The sequence below is a fragment of the Dipodomys spectabilis genome, unplaced genomic scaffold, assembly GCF_019054845.1.
Source record: "Dipodomys spectabilis isolate Male_0828 unplaced genomic scaffold, ASM1905484v1 ptg000219l, whole genome shotgun sequence".
Taxonomy (NCBI): Eukaryota; Metazoa; Chordata; class Mammalia; order Rodentia; family Heteromyidae; genus Dipodomys; species Dipodomys spectabilis.
In genome coordinates, this window is record NW_024870896.1 from 71,677 (window position 1) to 86,346 (window position 14,670).

At 53.9% G+C, this 14,670-nt stretch overlaps 1 protein-coding gene across 2 annotated transcripts; it reads right to left on the reverse strand.

Moving 5' to 3' along the window:
• Window positions 1-1,147: 1,147 nt before the first annotated feature.
• Window positions 1,148-8,379, reverse strand: Tbc1d21 (TBC1 domain family member 21). 2 transcript variants are annotated; one of them, XM_042697491.1, is made up of 11 exons: window positions 8,320-8,379; window positions 6,832-6,939; window positions 6,597-6,700; window positions 5,826-5,920; window positions 5,023-5,133; window positions 4,778-4,878; window positions 3,848-3,944; window positions 3,509-3,609; window positions 1,982-2,098; window positions 1,360-1,443; window positions 1,148-1,180 (listed from the first exon to the last, which is right to left on the reverse strand). In XM_042697491.1, the coding sequence occupies exons 1-11, from the start codon at window positions 8,377-8,379 to the stop codon at window positions 1,148-1,150; spliced, it is 1,011 nt and encodes a 336-aa protein (XP_042553425.1). The 2 variants fall into 2 exon arrangements, with proteins under 2 accessions (XP_042553425.1, XP_042553426.1); XM_042697492.1 differs by lacking the exon at window positions 6,832-6,939.
• Window positions 8,380-14,670: the final 6,291 nt, after the last annotated feature.

Sequence of the window (14,670 nt, forward strand, 5' to 3'; positions counted from 1 at the left end):
CTTCCTTCCTTCCTCCCCCTTTCATCCTTCCTTCCTTCCTTTTTTTCTTTTTGATGCTGGTACTGAGGCTTGAACTCAGGGCCAACATTTCCACTTCCAGCTTCTTTTTTTTTTTTTTTTCCTGGTTAATTAGAGATAAGAGTCTCACAGGCTTTCTGGTCCAGGCTGGCTTTGAACTGCAAATCTATCTCAGCCTCCTGAGTAGCTAGGATGACCGGCATGAGCCACCAGCTCCAGGCTGGTAGTTTTGCAATAGATACTTGGCAATTATATCTCAACCACAATTTACGGACCCCCGCTAATGCTACCTGGCCAAAAGAACCTTAAGAACAAATGCTCATGGGATCATTCTCTCGGCTCTTCTCTTCCCAAGGCCAGAGGAAGCTCAGCAAAATGCCTTACAACACAGATTTGTTCTTGGAGTCATTTTCTCTTCAGGAGCCCTGATTTCAATGCACCGCATTGGGACATAAAATCAAAGGAGACTTTGCATTTACCCACAAGTCTTTTGCGGCCTAGCAAATACTAGGTCCTTAGCCACCCAGAGATGACACTGTCTGGGCTTGGGACCTGTTCCCTAGTGCCCATATTCCAGGGGCCAGGCATGGATGGGAGATTGTCACCCTAGAGGGGGACACTAACTGGGGACACTGCCTTTGGAGGGAATAACAGGAAGGGAATGGGAGAGGGTGATTGGTTGGAGAATGGCGGAGTGGGTGGACCCCCAAGAATCAGGGTGTTGCCATTCTTTCTGGCTCCCCCAGAGGGCTCCCCACAGAGCCTGGGGCAGGCAGGGGCAGAGGCCTGGGGGTGGGAGAGGCTGTCTGGACAAGGCAGAGGGAGGGCCAGCTCAACCCCATGTGACTATGGTGTTGGAAAAAAGAGGAGGCCTAGGGATGGAGACAAAGGCCAGGGCAGCCCCCCTCCCACCTGAGTCCCAGGGATCCACTAATGACCAGTAGGCAAGTCTGGAAGGTTCTGCAAGTCAGTCCTACCCATAGCCATTGACTCGTGGGGGCCCAGATCCCCCCACAAAGCGGCACTCCACAACGGGTACTACTGCTCTGTATTACACCTTCACCCCAGTGTCCCATCAGACCCTGTAGCCAGAACCTTCTTCATCCTGTCCACTGCATTGTCCTGGTCCTCAGAGAAAGAAATCCTTTAATGCCTGAGGTACCTGGGGAAGAGCAGAGTGTGAGGAGCAATCAGATCCATGGAAGGACGCTGGGAATGCAGGGTGGGGGGGGAGAGGATTGGGGATGGGGAGGAGGGGGAGGAGAAGGAAGAGGGAGGGAGGGACGGGGGGGGGAGGACGGGGGGGGGAGGAGAGGGAGGACAGATCATTGGGCAGCTCACTTCCTTTTGGAAAAGCTCAGCATAAACCACACAGGCGTCGGAGATCAGCTGGTCGGCATCCAGGTCAATGAGTCTGTTGCAGGCCTGCGAGGAAGACAGAGATGCGCGCGAACACACGTGCACACACACGTGCCGAAGTGTTCGCATGTGCGCAGAGCACGTGTGCACGTGCATGCGCGTGCACCGATGCCTGTGCAAGCACACACGCTCACGTGCGATCGCGTGTACATGAACACACACGCATGCCTCCGTGTGTACGCGTGTGCATGTGCATGCACTGATGGTGTGTGTACACCAACCACCCGCCCTCCATGCCCCTGAGACGGGAGCTGGGGCTGAAGTATCAGGCCCAGAGGGCTTAAGGGGCGTGGCCCGTGCTCTGGGGGCGTGACCGGTGGCCTTTATGGGCGTGGTCAATGGTCTCTGGGGGCGTGGTCAATGGTCTCTGGGGGCATGGCCTGTGGCGGGGGCGTGATCTGTGATATGCATGGGCGTGGTCGGTAGCCTTTGCGGGCGTGGCCAATGGTCTCTGGGGGCGTGGCTTGTAGGCTTCACGGGCCGTGGTCTCTGGGTGGCCTGTGTCCGTCGGGGGCGTGGCTTGCGGCGGGGGCGTGGCGCTCACCAGGAGGATGGCATCGCCGCTCATGCTCTCCAGCAGCGCCTGCTGCCGCACCATCTGCAGCAAGCTGTAAGCCACCAGCACCTGGAAGTTTCTGCACGGCTTCCCGGTCAGCAGGACCTATGGACAGGTGGTCCTCAGCCAGGATCCTGTGATCTCAGATTGTCCTCGGGATGACTAGCCTCCCTCCAACCCTAGGCCCAGGTGCTGACCCCATTCATTCATTCATTCGCTTATGAAAGTGCTCATAGGGTACCCGTGGCGTTGGTGCTGGAAACAGTGGGCTTGGGAGATAAAAGGCCTTAGGGGAAGCTGGGTGCTGATGCTCACGCCTGTAATCCCAGCTACTTGGCAGGCTGAGATCTGAGGGTCATGAGCCAGCCCAGGCAGGGAAATCCATGAGATTCTTATCTCCAGTGTACTGGAAAACTTGAAGTGGCACTGTGGCTCAAAGTGGTAGAGCACTAACCTTGAACAAAAAAAGCCCAGAGACTGCGCCCAGGCCCTGAGTTCAAGCCCCACAACCACCACCACCAACAAAGAATTGGATCTCCAGTGAATCAGAAATAAAAACCAGAAGTGAAACTCAGATTCAGTGGTAGAGCGCCAGCCTTGAGCTTTTTTAAGCTAATGGACAGTGCCCAGGACCTGACTTCGTTTCAGTACCGAAACCAAACCAAACCAGAAAGCAAGCAAGCTAGGTATGGTGATACACACTTGTGGTCCCAGCTACATCATAGGCAGAGGTAGGAGAATTGTGGCCCCAGGTCAACCTGGGCCCAAAATGTGAAACCCTAGCTACAAAACTAAACTACAAACTAAAGGACTCTGGGAAGGCTGGAGCCAGCAGACCTCCAGGCAGAGCCAGACTCTGAGTTCCAATCTCCAGGAACATTCATACAAGAAGAAGAAAAGGCCAGGCGCTGGTGGCTCATGCCTGTCATCCTAGCTACTCAGGAGGCTGAGATCTGAGGATCACGGTTCAAAGCCAGCCCAGGTAGGAAAGGATGGGAGACTCTTATCTCCAATGAACCACTAGAAAACTGGAAGTGGTAGCTCAAGTGGTAGAGTGCTTGCCTTGAGCTGAAGAGCTGAGGGACAGTTCTCAGGCCCAGAGTTCAAGTCCCACAACTAACAAAAGAAGAAGAAAGAATCAGAAGAAGAAGAAGAATCAGAAGAAGAAGAAGAAGGAGGAGGAGGAGGAGGAGGAGGAGGAGAAGAGGAAGAAGAAGAGGAAGAAGAAGAAGAAGAAGAAGAAGAAGAAGAAGAAGAAGAAGAAGAAGAAGAAGAAGAAGAAGAAGAAGAAGAAGAAGAAGAAGAAGAAAAGGGGGGAAAGAGAAAAGAAGGGAGGGGAGGGCAGGAAAGGAAAAGGAAGGAAGGAAGGAAGGAAGGAAGGAAGGAAGGAAGGAAGGAAGTCATTGAATTCTATGCAAAGCCAGGAACAGAAGAAGAGACAAAGAGCTTCCGCTGTCCGGGCGCAGCCTTGTCCTCCTTGGGCCTAGGTCTGGGCCATGCTCAGCTGTGCCTTACCTCCCAGAGTCTCCAGACATCTTCGAAGGACTTGAAGGCGCTCTGGAAGTAGAAGCAGAACCACGGGAAGAGAGACTGCACGGTGCCTGCGCCCTTGCCCTCTGTGGGAGAGAGGCAGTGCCAGGCTGGCATCGGCAGGACAGAGGCCCGGCCCACCAAGTATCCTGGAGCCCGGGATGCACAGGATGTGGGAAAGCCACGGCTGCCGCTGACCACCTGCCCGGCCGGACCTGGACGGACATTCACAGTGCCCAGCCAGTGGCCCCCATGCCCGGCGGGGCCCAGTGACTCCCATTTCCTGGTGCTGCACCTGCGGCCCCCTGGGGTGGGGTCACTCACTGAGGTGCTCAGCAAACAAGGGGTCCAGGAAGCTGATGAGGCGGTTGAGCATGTCCAGGTTTTTGCCCACTCCGATGTTGATGACGCAGCTGTGTTCCTGCACGGGGCAGGGAGGGAAACTGAGGCCTGTGTGCCCAGTCCTATTTCTCCCAGCCCCGACTCTGGAGGGCTCTGTGTCTCTGCATGAGCACAGGTCTCTGTGTGTTTGTGAGTGTGAGTGCGTGTGTGTGTGTTGGTGCTAGGATTTGAACTCAGGGCCTCACTTTCTTTGCCAGTCCTGGGGCTTGAACTCTGGGCCTGGGCACTGTCCCTGAGCTGCTTTGGCTCAAGGCTAGCACTCTACCACTTGACCCACGGTGCCACGTCCAGCTTTTTCTGTGTATGTGGGACTGAGGAATCGAACCCAGGGCTTCATGCATGCAAGGCAAGCACTCTACCACTAAGCCACCTTCCCAGCCACAGGGCCTCCCTTTCTTACTTGGCTTTTTTACTCAACACTGGCACTCTACCATTTGAGCCACAGCTCCCGCTCCAGCTTTTTCTACGAAAAAGGACTGTCCTGCCCTGGCTGGCTTTGAACTATGATTCTCAGATCTCAGCCACCTGAGTAGCTAGGATGATAGGCGTGAGTCACCAGCGCCCCAAAAGCTATTAGATTTGACTCTGGAGGCCTAGGGAGCAATAGAGGAATGACAAAAGGTGGGGGGGGGGGTAAGTGGGGGTATGGAGAGGGGACAGCAGGGAGCAGAGCAGGGTTTGGGTTGGGGACACCTTCTTACCCCCTCATCCCTTCTAGACCCTTCCCCTTACCAGCCATCTCCCCCACTTGACCCAGAGACTGGGTGCTGGAGGAGGTGGGTGGGCCTGGCTGGTTGATGGGAGAATGGGGAATGGGGGTGAGGGGGTCCACCCAGCTTGGCCGGTCCTCACTGTTTTCTGCAAGAAGAACTGGAAGAGCCAGAAGATCTCGTGGTCGTGTTCCACCATCAGCTGGAAGAGCAGCACCATCTCGTGGAAGCCATGCTGGTACTCTGTGTTAGGAGAGAGGAGAGGGAGGGGGAGGGGGAGAGGAGAGAGGGGGCGGTCAGAGGAAGGGGAGGGTGGGGAAGGGGAGGGCCTAGGTGTTGGGGGTGGGGGAGATAAGCACTGCAGGCTCCTCCCAGCCCGCATCTCACCGGCCTGAGTGTTGCACACGTAGCTCAGGAGCAGGATCTTCTCCAGTTTCTTCTTGTTGATGACAACGTTGCCCATTGGGTCTTTGTCGTACAGCTTCTGGATGTCATAGGCTAGGGTGGGGGCAAGGACAGGTATGGGGGGGCTGTACCTCCTCTGGCAGAGGGTCTGGGTCGGAGCTGATCGCTCCGGTGGGAGGGGGTTCTCTGACGCACACATCAACTCCTGCTGTCTGCCCAACAGCCCCACAGCTCCAGCTATTGGGGATTTCTCCTTCCTTCCTTCACTGGCTCCCCCCCCCCCCCAGTCATGGGGATTGAACTCTGGGCCTGGGCGCTGTCCTGAAGCTCTTCTGCTCAAAGCGAGCACTCTACCACTTGAGCCACAGCGCCACTTCTGGTTTTCTGGTGGTTCATTGGAGATGAGAATCTCATGGACTTTCCTGCCTGGGCTGGCTTTGATCCATGATCCTCAGATCTCAGCCTCCTGAGGGGCTGGGATGACAGGTGTGAGCCATGGGTACCTCTGGCTTTCACGTTCCTTTTACCCAGGTGACAGTCCCCGGCCTGTCCACATCCAAGCCTGTTCAAAGCCAGCGGAAGACAGGGCAAGGGCAAGGGCGCATGGTATTTGCGAACGCGACACTGAATGAACACTAGTAGGGTACGCTAGGCTGGGAAAATTCCAGGCCCAAATCAAGATGGTCAGCCATGCCTGGAAATGGCAGAAGAGGGGGCGATGGGGCAGGGAAGGGGGGTGGCATCCGTCCTCCCCTCTGCCAGCCGCCCCCCCCCCCCCATCTCACCAATGTTGTTCCGAGTCTCGGTGAAGTTTCGGTGCATATTCTCCAGCAGCGGCTGGATCTTCTTGTACATATGGCACAAGCCTTCGTAATTCTTCCTGTGAACACAGCGCGGCGCTGAGTGGCGCCGGGCAGCCAGCTCGGGGTTCAAGATGGACCAAATTCCCTCATCTCAGCCTCAGCTGGCAATCAGGTGAAGCCCCCCACCCCCCACCCAGCTCTGCACCCCAATCCTGGTTCCGCAGATGACTGCAGCTACAGCCTCAGTTTCCCCATCTTCACCTGTCAAATAAGGGCCACGCTGGCTCGTGCCTGCTGGGCTTTTTCCCCCTTCAAGGCTGATGCTCTATTACTTGTGCCGCAGCTCCACTTCCTAATTTACTTGCCCAGGCTGGCCTCAAACCCCGAACCTCAGATCTCAGCCTCCTGAGGTCAGCACTAGGGCGGGGTGGGGAAGGGGGCTGAGAAGTTGGGGTGTCTGATGCGCAGCTGGTGCGGCTGAATGGTCGAGGAAGAGAAGATGAGCTATTGACACAAAATCACCAGCTCCATACTGGCCCTGGGTGAAAATGGAGGCCGGACGGGGGGGGGGGGGGGGGGGGGGGGGGGGGGAAGGAAGAGGCCTAGAGGCCCGAAGCCCTGGGGGAACAGGGCAAGGGGCTAGGAGAGAAGAGAACTTTCCAGAGCTGGTTAATGGAGCTGGGGCGAGGAGGATACACGCCCCACACCTGGCTGCACCCGCTGAGTGCAGGCTTGGAGTCTAGAATGTTCTACCTCCTCTTGGTGTCCACTATGAGCCGTTCGTCCTGGGAGCTCTGCCAGGAGTAGTAGCCAGTGAGGAACTTCCAGGCTTCTGTCCTCACATAGGGGTGCAGGCCCTGGGGATGGAGATCGATGGGGATCCTGCTCCTCAGGGTGCCAGGCTTGGGGGGCCCCGCCCCTCCCCCCTTCCCCCCCTCCGGGTCCCCGCCTCCGTCCCAGGGCAAGGCCGGAGGGGTCTGGAACACACCCTTTCCAGGATGTTGATGCAGATAAAGTCCCGCGACTTGGCCAAGTGACCATTCTCATCGAAGAAGCTGTCCCACTCTGTCTTGTCAATAGGGGGCTTTCTCTTCTCCTGCAACACAGTCCATTCCGACCCTTCTAGAAGCATCCGGCTTTTATTGGAATTCAGGGTGTATTTTTGTGGTTGTTGTTGTTTGGGCTGGAACTAGGGCTTGAACTCCGGGCCTGGGCACTATCCTTGAGCTTTTTTATTCAAGGCTGGTGCTCTACCACTTGAGCCACAGCTCCATCTTCCAAGATTTTTTTTTTTTTTGGTAATTAATTGCAGGTAAGATGCTCATGGACTTTGCAAACCAGGCTGGCTTCGAACCTGGATCCTCAGATCTCATCCTCCCTGAGTAGCTAGGATTACGGGCGGGATTAAGATTAGCATCTTAATCACAGTGGTCATTATAATTAGTCATTATGATTTTAGGGGGGGGGAGCCCCACAAATGCTATGTGGGAAGTTTTTCTGAGACTGTAACCATCCGACTAACTGAAGCGTTACTGCCACCTAGTGGCTGCAGGCTGAAATTGTTGGCAAAAGCACCAAAGAGAATCCATCAGTAGCTGTGGGGCATGAACGTGGAAAACTCAGACCCAACCAAGTAGGAAGGACACAGTCACACCAGCTCCCAGGGTCACCAGAAGGGAAGATGGCATCCTCCACCCTGTTCCGACGCCCATCGCAAGACCGAGATACCCAGCTATCACCCACCCTGCCCCAGGCACTGGAGATGGAAGTGGTCAGAAGTGGAGGAGGAAGAGGAGGAGGGGGGGGGGGGAAAGAAGAAAGGAGGAGGAAGAGAAGAAGGAAGGAGGTAGAGGAGGAGGAGAAGAAAGAGAAGGAGAAAGGGGGAGGAGGAGGAGGAGGAAGGAGGAAGACAGACGAGAAGAAGAAGAAGGAAGAGGAGGAGGAGGAGGAGGAGGAGGCGGCCGGATGTAGTAGTGCAGACCTGTAATCCCCGCACTTGGGAGGCTGATGTAGGAGGATCTAGACCAACCACCTAGCAAGACCTGGAGGAGGAGGAGGAGGAGGAGGAGGAGGAGGAGGAGGAGGAGGAGGAGGAGGAGGAGGAGGAGGAGGAGAAGGAGACCCAGCAGCCCGGATGTAGTAGTGCAGACCTGTAATCCCCGCACTTGGGAGGCTGATGTAGGAGGATCTAGACCAACCACCTAGCAAGACCTGGAGGAGGAGGAGGAGGAAGAGAAGGAGGAGGAGGAGGAGGAGGAGGAGGAGGAGAAGGAGGAGGAGGAGGAGGAGGAGGAGGAGGAGGAGGAGGAGGAGGAGGAGGAGGAGGAGGAGGAGAAGGAGGAGGAGGAGGAGGAGGAGGAGGAGGAGACCCAGCAGTCCAGATGTAGTAGTGCAGACCTGTAATCCCCGCATTTGGGAGGCTGCTGTAGGAGGATCTAGACCAAGCACCTAGCAAGACCTTATCTTAAGCACACACCAAGATGAAGGAGGCGGAGCGCCTGGCGGAGAGGCTGTTCTCAGGAGAGAGGGTGGTCATGGTCTCCACTTGCTCCCCGCGGGGCCGTGACCTTCCTGTCGGCTGAGCTGCAGTCCCCAGAGGAACTGGGCCTCTCCTGGAGGCCGTGGCTTGGAGACAGCCAGGCAGCGTGTCACACGCCCCCTGGGGCCCTCATCACAATGGCCTTGGAACATGGGAGTCCTTGCCCCCAGAGATGAGGACACAGGCGGGAGGCAGCCAGGGCCTGCCGGTCACCCAGGAGCTGTGTGCGCAGATAGGATTGGGCAAATCAAGGTGGACTTTCCGGAGCAGGCGGCCATGATGCCTTGTCCTGTGTATCTCTGAGATGAACATTTTCAGACACTGCTGGCTCACGCCTGTTATCCCAGCTACTCAGGAGGCTGCGGTTCCAAGCCAGGCCAGGCAGGAAAGTCTGTGATACTCTTCTGTCCAAGGAACTAGCAAAAAAAGCCAGAAGTGGAGCTGTGGCTCAAGAAGTAGAGCACCAGCCTTGAGTGGTAAAGCTGTGGGACACTACCCAGGCCCACTTTCAAAGTCTGGGACTGGCCTATCTAGGCTGGAGGCCTGGGGAGTTTCTTTCCTTGGGGGTGGAAATGGGGTTTGAATCAAAGTCCTCACACTCACAAGGCTGGTGCTCAACCACTCTAGCCACACCTCTGGCCATGGTTTTTTTTTTTGCTTATTACTTTTTGAGATAGAGTCATAGTTCCTGTCAGGATGCACGCCTGGGTGCATATACATGAGTCTTTATCCACTTACTGTAAGCTTCTCATCATGGCAGAGATTATAGGCACTACCCCACTCACCTTCTCTCCATAGAGATGGGGTCTTGTGGGCTTTTCCTGCCCAGGCTGGAACCTCGGTCCTTCTAAACCTCCCCTACAGTTTGAGCTGACCTCAGTGCTCCGCTTAACCCAGCTATGAACTGAGAAGGGAGGTGGTAAAGTTTTTTTTTTTTTTCCTATTTGGCCTCAAATCTCAATCCTCCTGATCGTAGCCTCCCAAGTAGCTAGGATTTTACCAGCGTCTGGCTGGGGATTATCATGTTGCTAAGTCTCTTCCATTGACTGCAATGGAGCATTTGAATGGTGGCTTCTGGGGCTAGAGACTGCTTTATACAATACGTGTGTGTGTGTGTGTGTGTGTGTGTGTGTGTGTGTGTGTGTGTGTGTGTGTGTGTGCAGGACAGGACTGAGGCTTGAACTCAGGCCTGGGCACTATCTCTGAGCTTTTGTGCTCAAGGCTAGTGCTCTACCATTTAAGCTACAGCTCTTCTTCTGGCTTTTCGCTGGTTCATTGGAGATAAGAGTCACATGGACTTTCCTGGTCGGGCTGACTTCAAACCTCGATCCTCAGATCTCAGCCTCCTGAGTAGATGGGATGACAGGCGTGAGCCACAGCGCTCCACCTGCTCCTTGAGGCTTTATTCCCACAGCGGGGTGTGGTGGTGACGGGGGAGGGGAACAGAACAAAGATGGAAGAAGCGGGGGAAATGGAGAGGAAAAGGAACAAGACATTCCAGCAAACTCCAGGGACCGCTAATGGCGGGGAATAACGTGGCTAATTGCACCTCTGAAGGCTGCACATTCCAGAATGAATTGTTAATGGAAAAATAATGCACTTCCCTTGCAACCTGGAAGGGACAGAGATGGGCAGAACCTCCTGGTACAGCGCCCAGGGGCCTGCCACTTCCCCAGGGAGGCCACACAGCTGACTCCTATGGAAATCATGGGGCTCAAGAATAGCAGGTGCTGGCTGAGCACTGTGGCTCATGCCTGTAATCCCAGCTACTCAAGAGGCAGAGATCTGCTTAAACTCAGGGCCTGGGGTGCAATTCTTGAGGTTTTTTTCTTCTTCTTCTTTTCACTCCAGGCTGGCACTTTACCACTTGAGCCACAGCTCCACTTTTGGCTTTCTTTGATAATTAACTGGAGATAAGATCTGGCTTCCTGCAATGCCCAAACATCCTCTCCAGTGCCCAAGGGCAGAAGGTTCTAGAACATTTGTACAGATAAGATTGTATAGCTAAGCCAGAAAAACAAAACAAAATATCAAAACAAAACACCAGCAGCCAGCACCGGTGGCTCACGCCTGTCATCCTGGCTACGCAGGAGGTTGAGATCTTAAGGATTGTGGTTCAAAGCCAGCCCAGGCAGGAAAGTCTGGGAGGCTCTGATCTGCAGGGTAGTTTTGACCACAGACTTTTCAACTAAGCTCTGAAAACCTAGAAATCCTACTTCATTCAGAAGAAAGGATGCTACAGGGAAGGACAGTGCGTTTGTTCAAGGTCACACAGCCAATCAAAGGCAGACGGCCTCCAGCCTCCCAGCCCCGACTCTAGATCTCTGCAAAAGGTGATGTTTTACAGTCAGACTTCAAGGAAGAGAGATGGAAAGGGACCTCAGGAAGCTCGGCATTTGCTTTATCTTGGAGGGCAAGCCAAATGTGGAGGAACCTGTGCCTCATTTGGTGGGGAGGGAGGTATTGGACATTGCCTGCTCTGCTCTGGTCATTCCTGGACTAGAGCAGTGTGGGGCACAGCTGGGCTGAGATGGAGATGAAGCTGGATCTTTGTGCGGACTCATCATGGTAGATGAAAAGCTTTGCTGGAAATGGTTTCAATGATGAGTGTCAGCCTTGACAGAGAGAGAGAAAAAAAACCCAGGGGCTTGTACTTGGGGCCTCATACTCTCAATGGGTGCTGTCCCTCAGCTCTTCAGCTCTAGGAGAGCGCTCTACCACGTGAACCACAATGCCCCTTCCAGTTTTCTAGTGGTTTATTGGAGATAAAAGTCTCACAGACTTTCCTGCCCGGGCTGGCTTTGAACCCTGATCCTCAGATCTCAGCGTCCTGAGTAGCTAGGATGACAGGTGTGAATCACCAGCGCCCGGCTTCAGCTTCTTGAGTAGCTAGGATTGCAGGCGTGAGATATTTAAGTACCTTAGGAAAATCAGACCTCTCCAATGTTTCCACATAGCTGAAACTGTGGAAGCAAATTGAACTAACTTGTAAACGGTACTTATTGTGGCAAGGAGTTTACTTTTTATTTCCCAATTTGAATTAATCAAACTTTCATTGAAGAAAAAAAAGGAAGCCTTGATATTTTATTGCATTTATAAATTGAACTACAAAATGGGAATGTGGAACTTATTTCTTTTAAAAACAAACAGGGAGGGGGCTGGGAAGGTGGCTCAGTGGTAGAGCGCTTGCCTTGCATGCATGAGGCCCTGGGTTCGATTCCTCAGCACCACATAAGCAGAAAAAAGCCAGAAGTGGCGCTGTGGCTCAAGTGGTAGAGCGCTAGCCTTGAGCTGAAGAGCTGAGGGGCAGTGCCCAGGCCCAGAGTTCAAACCCCACGACAAACACAAAACAGGGAGCCGGGCTCACACCTGTCATCCTGTGACCCTAACCCCACAGACTCCCCAGAACCACCCCGCAGCGGTCCCTCCGCTGCTCTCAGCGAACCCCACGAGTGAGAAGCCATCTTCACACCCGTCCTTCTGCGCCTGCAGAAGACACACACTTTGGAAGGCAAGCTGGGAAGCTCTTGCATTCCACTGAACCCCCGTTTTTCTACCCATAAAATACAGAAGACAAAGAACCTGTTTGAATAAGTAGTTTGTTGTGTTGTTACTGTTGGTGTGTGTGTGTGTGTGTGTGTGTGTGTGTGTGTGTGTGTGTGTGTGTGTGTGTGTGTTGATACTGGGACTTGAACTCAGCACCTCACACTCTTGCTTGGCTTTTTTTTTTAACACAATGCTGGTGCTCTACCCCTTGAACCACAGCCCCACTTCTGGCTTTTTGCTGCCTCATTGGAAATAAACGTCCTGTGGCCTTTTCTGCCTGGGCTGGCTTTGAACGATGATCCTCAGATCTCAGCCATCTGAGTAACCAGGATGACAAGCGTGAGCCACAGCACCTGGCTTCAAATTAGCTTTATAAGAGATCATGGAGGAGAGGCATTCACAGAGAATGGAGATCAAGAGGTGAAAAGAATAGACATTCTTCCTATTCCTATGAATACATGTTCTTCATACGTATTCGTATTCAGAGAGGAAATCCTAGAGTGCTGATAGAGAAAAAGAGAGACAGAAACGGACAGAGAAAGACAAGGGAGAAGAAAGAGGGAAGAGAAAAATAGCAGAGAGAGAGGAGAAAGAGAGGGAGGAAGGGGAGGAGAAGTTCTCACCAAGGCTGGGCACTGCAGCTGCTGCATGCAGCCTGCCCAGGGTGGCCCAGCGCATGGAAGCAGAGCTCAGCATTCTCTGAGGACAATGCCAGCCAGTCTAGGTTGTCAGAAAGCCCCAGCTGGCACAATCGCGTACCAGTGCGTGCTCTGAGCCCCGGGTTCCTTGTACCCCATCCATGAGTGGGTGCTGAGGAAAAGAGGGGACTTTGGTCTGCAAAAAAGGTCAGGGCCTCTCCTCTCAGAAGAAGAGAGAGAGGAGAGAGGGCAGAGGAAGGGTAGACTCTGTGTGTGTATGTGTGTGTGTGTGTGTTTCTGTATGCCAGTCCTGGGTCTTGAACTCAGGGCCAGGGTGCTGTCCCTGAGCTTTTGTGCTCAAGGTTGGTGCTCTACCACTTGAGCCACAGCTCCACTGTTGGCTTTTGGTAGTTTATTTTTTTAATTGGAGATGAGAGTCTCACAGACTTTCGTGCCCGGGCTGGCTTAGAACTGCAATCCTCAGATCTCAGCCTCTTGAGTTGCTAGGATGACAGGCGTGAGCACCGGCTTGGACACTGTGTTTGAGGAAGGAAGTTGTGCTGTGTTTTAGGGACAATGGATCATTCCCACAGGGCCAGGACTTGGGAGATGGCCCTGTAGGCTAGGCTGGAAGCCAAGGCCTTAGCTTGGCTTTTCTATGCAGCCTTTACTCAAGACTAATCTTTAGAGCCAGGCGCCGGTGGCTCACACCTGTAATCCTAGCTTCTCCGGAGGCTGAGATCTGAGGATCATAGTCCAAAGCCAGTCCAGGCAGGAAAGTCCGTGAGACTCTTATCTCCAATAAACCACTAGAAAACCAGAAGTGGCGCTGTGGCTCAAGTGGTAGAGCATTTGCCTTGAGCTGAAGAGCTGAGAGACAGCGCCCAGGCCCAGCATTCAAACCCCTAGTACCAAAAAAAAAAAAGACTAACCTTTAGCCAGGTGCAGGTGGCTCACACCTGTCATCCTAGCTACTCAGGAGGCTGCTGAGAGCTGAGGATCGCAGTTGGAAGCCAACCCAGGCAGGAAGAGACTGTGCCACCCTTATTTCCAGTTAACTGTCAAAAAGCCTGGAAGGAGCCGTGGTTCAAATGGTAGAGCTCTAGCCTCTGGGTAGAAAAGCTTAGGGACAGCACCTAGGCTCTGAGTTCAAGCCCCAGGACTGACGTGCATGTGTGTATGTACACATACACACACACACACACACACACACACCCTGATGTTTATGAAAGGGGAAGAACTACCTAATGACGGCCTCAGATAATTCCACTGGAGCCCCAAAGCCAGACTGGAGCCAGAGGTGAGCTGGGTCTTCAGAACTGTCCAGGGTCAGGAAGAGAGAAGGAAGTGGGCATTTTATTTGACCGGTGGACTTTTTTTTTTATTAGTCATGGGTCTTGAACTCAGGGCCGAGGTGCTGTCCCTGAGCCTCAAGGTTTGACACTCTACCACTCAGCTACAGCACCACTTCCGGTTTTCTAGTGGCTCATTGGAGATAAGAGTCGCACAGACTTTCATGCCTGGGCTAACGTTAAACCACAATCCTTAGAGCTCAGCTTCCTGATTAGCTGGGATGACAGGTACCCGGCTGAGCTGGGCATTTTGGTCCCCTGACCCCGAGGAGTGGAGGAGGGTAGAGGGCTGAGGCTACTCCCTTCCACTGACGGGAGCCCAACGGTACAACACCTTCTCAGGTCAGAATAAGTCCTCCAGTCCCCAATGGGGCCATTGTGATGGGATAGCCTGGCACTCGTGACAAACTGCTCCATGAGGCCAGCCAATGACCTGGCTGGGTTTAATGAGGGCCACTGGAGAGACTTCCAGAAACAATACAGACCATGGATGGGTGTGGGGGCAGTGGATGTGTGTCATGGGTCTGACAGAGTAGAGTTCTAGAAAGTGGCTTGGTGTCTAACTACGCCCCCTCTGCTTCTGGTGTCCACGATGGGAGGTGGAAAGAGGTGAAAGGAAAGTTAAATCCTGGAAGGAAAATTGGTAGAGTAGATCAGACTTTGCCAGAAAACCGCACAGACATCCGGGTACAAAGAACAAAGAAAAGGTGTACTGCCTGGAAAGGGACCAGCAAGACCCCTTCTCACAGGGG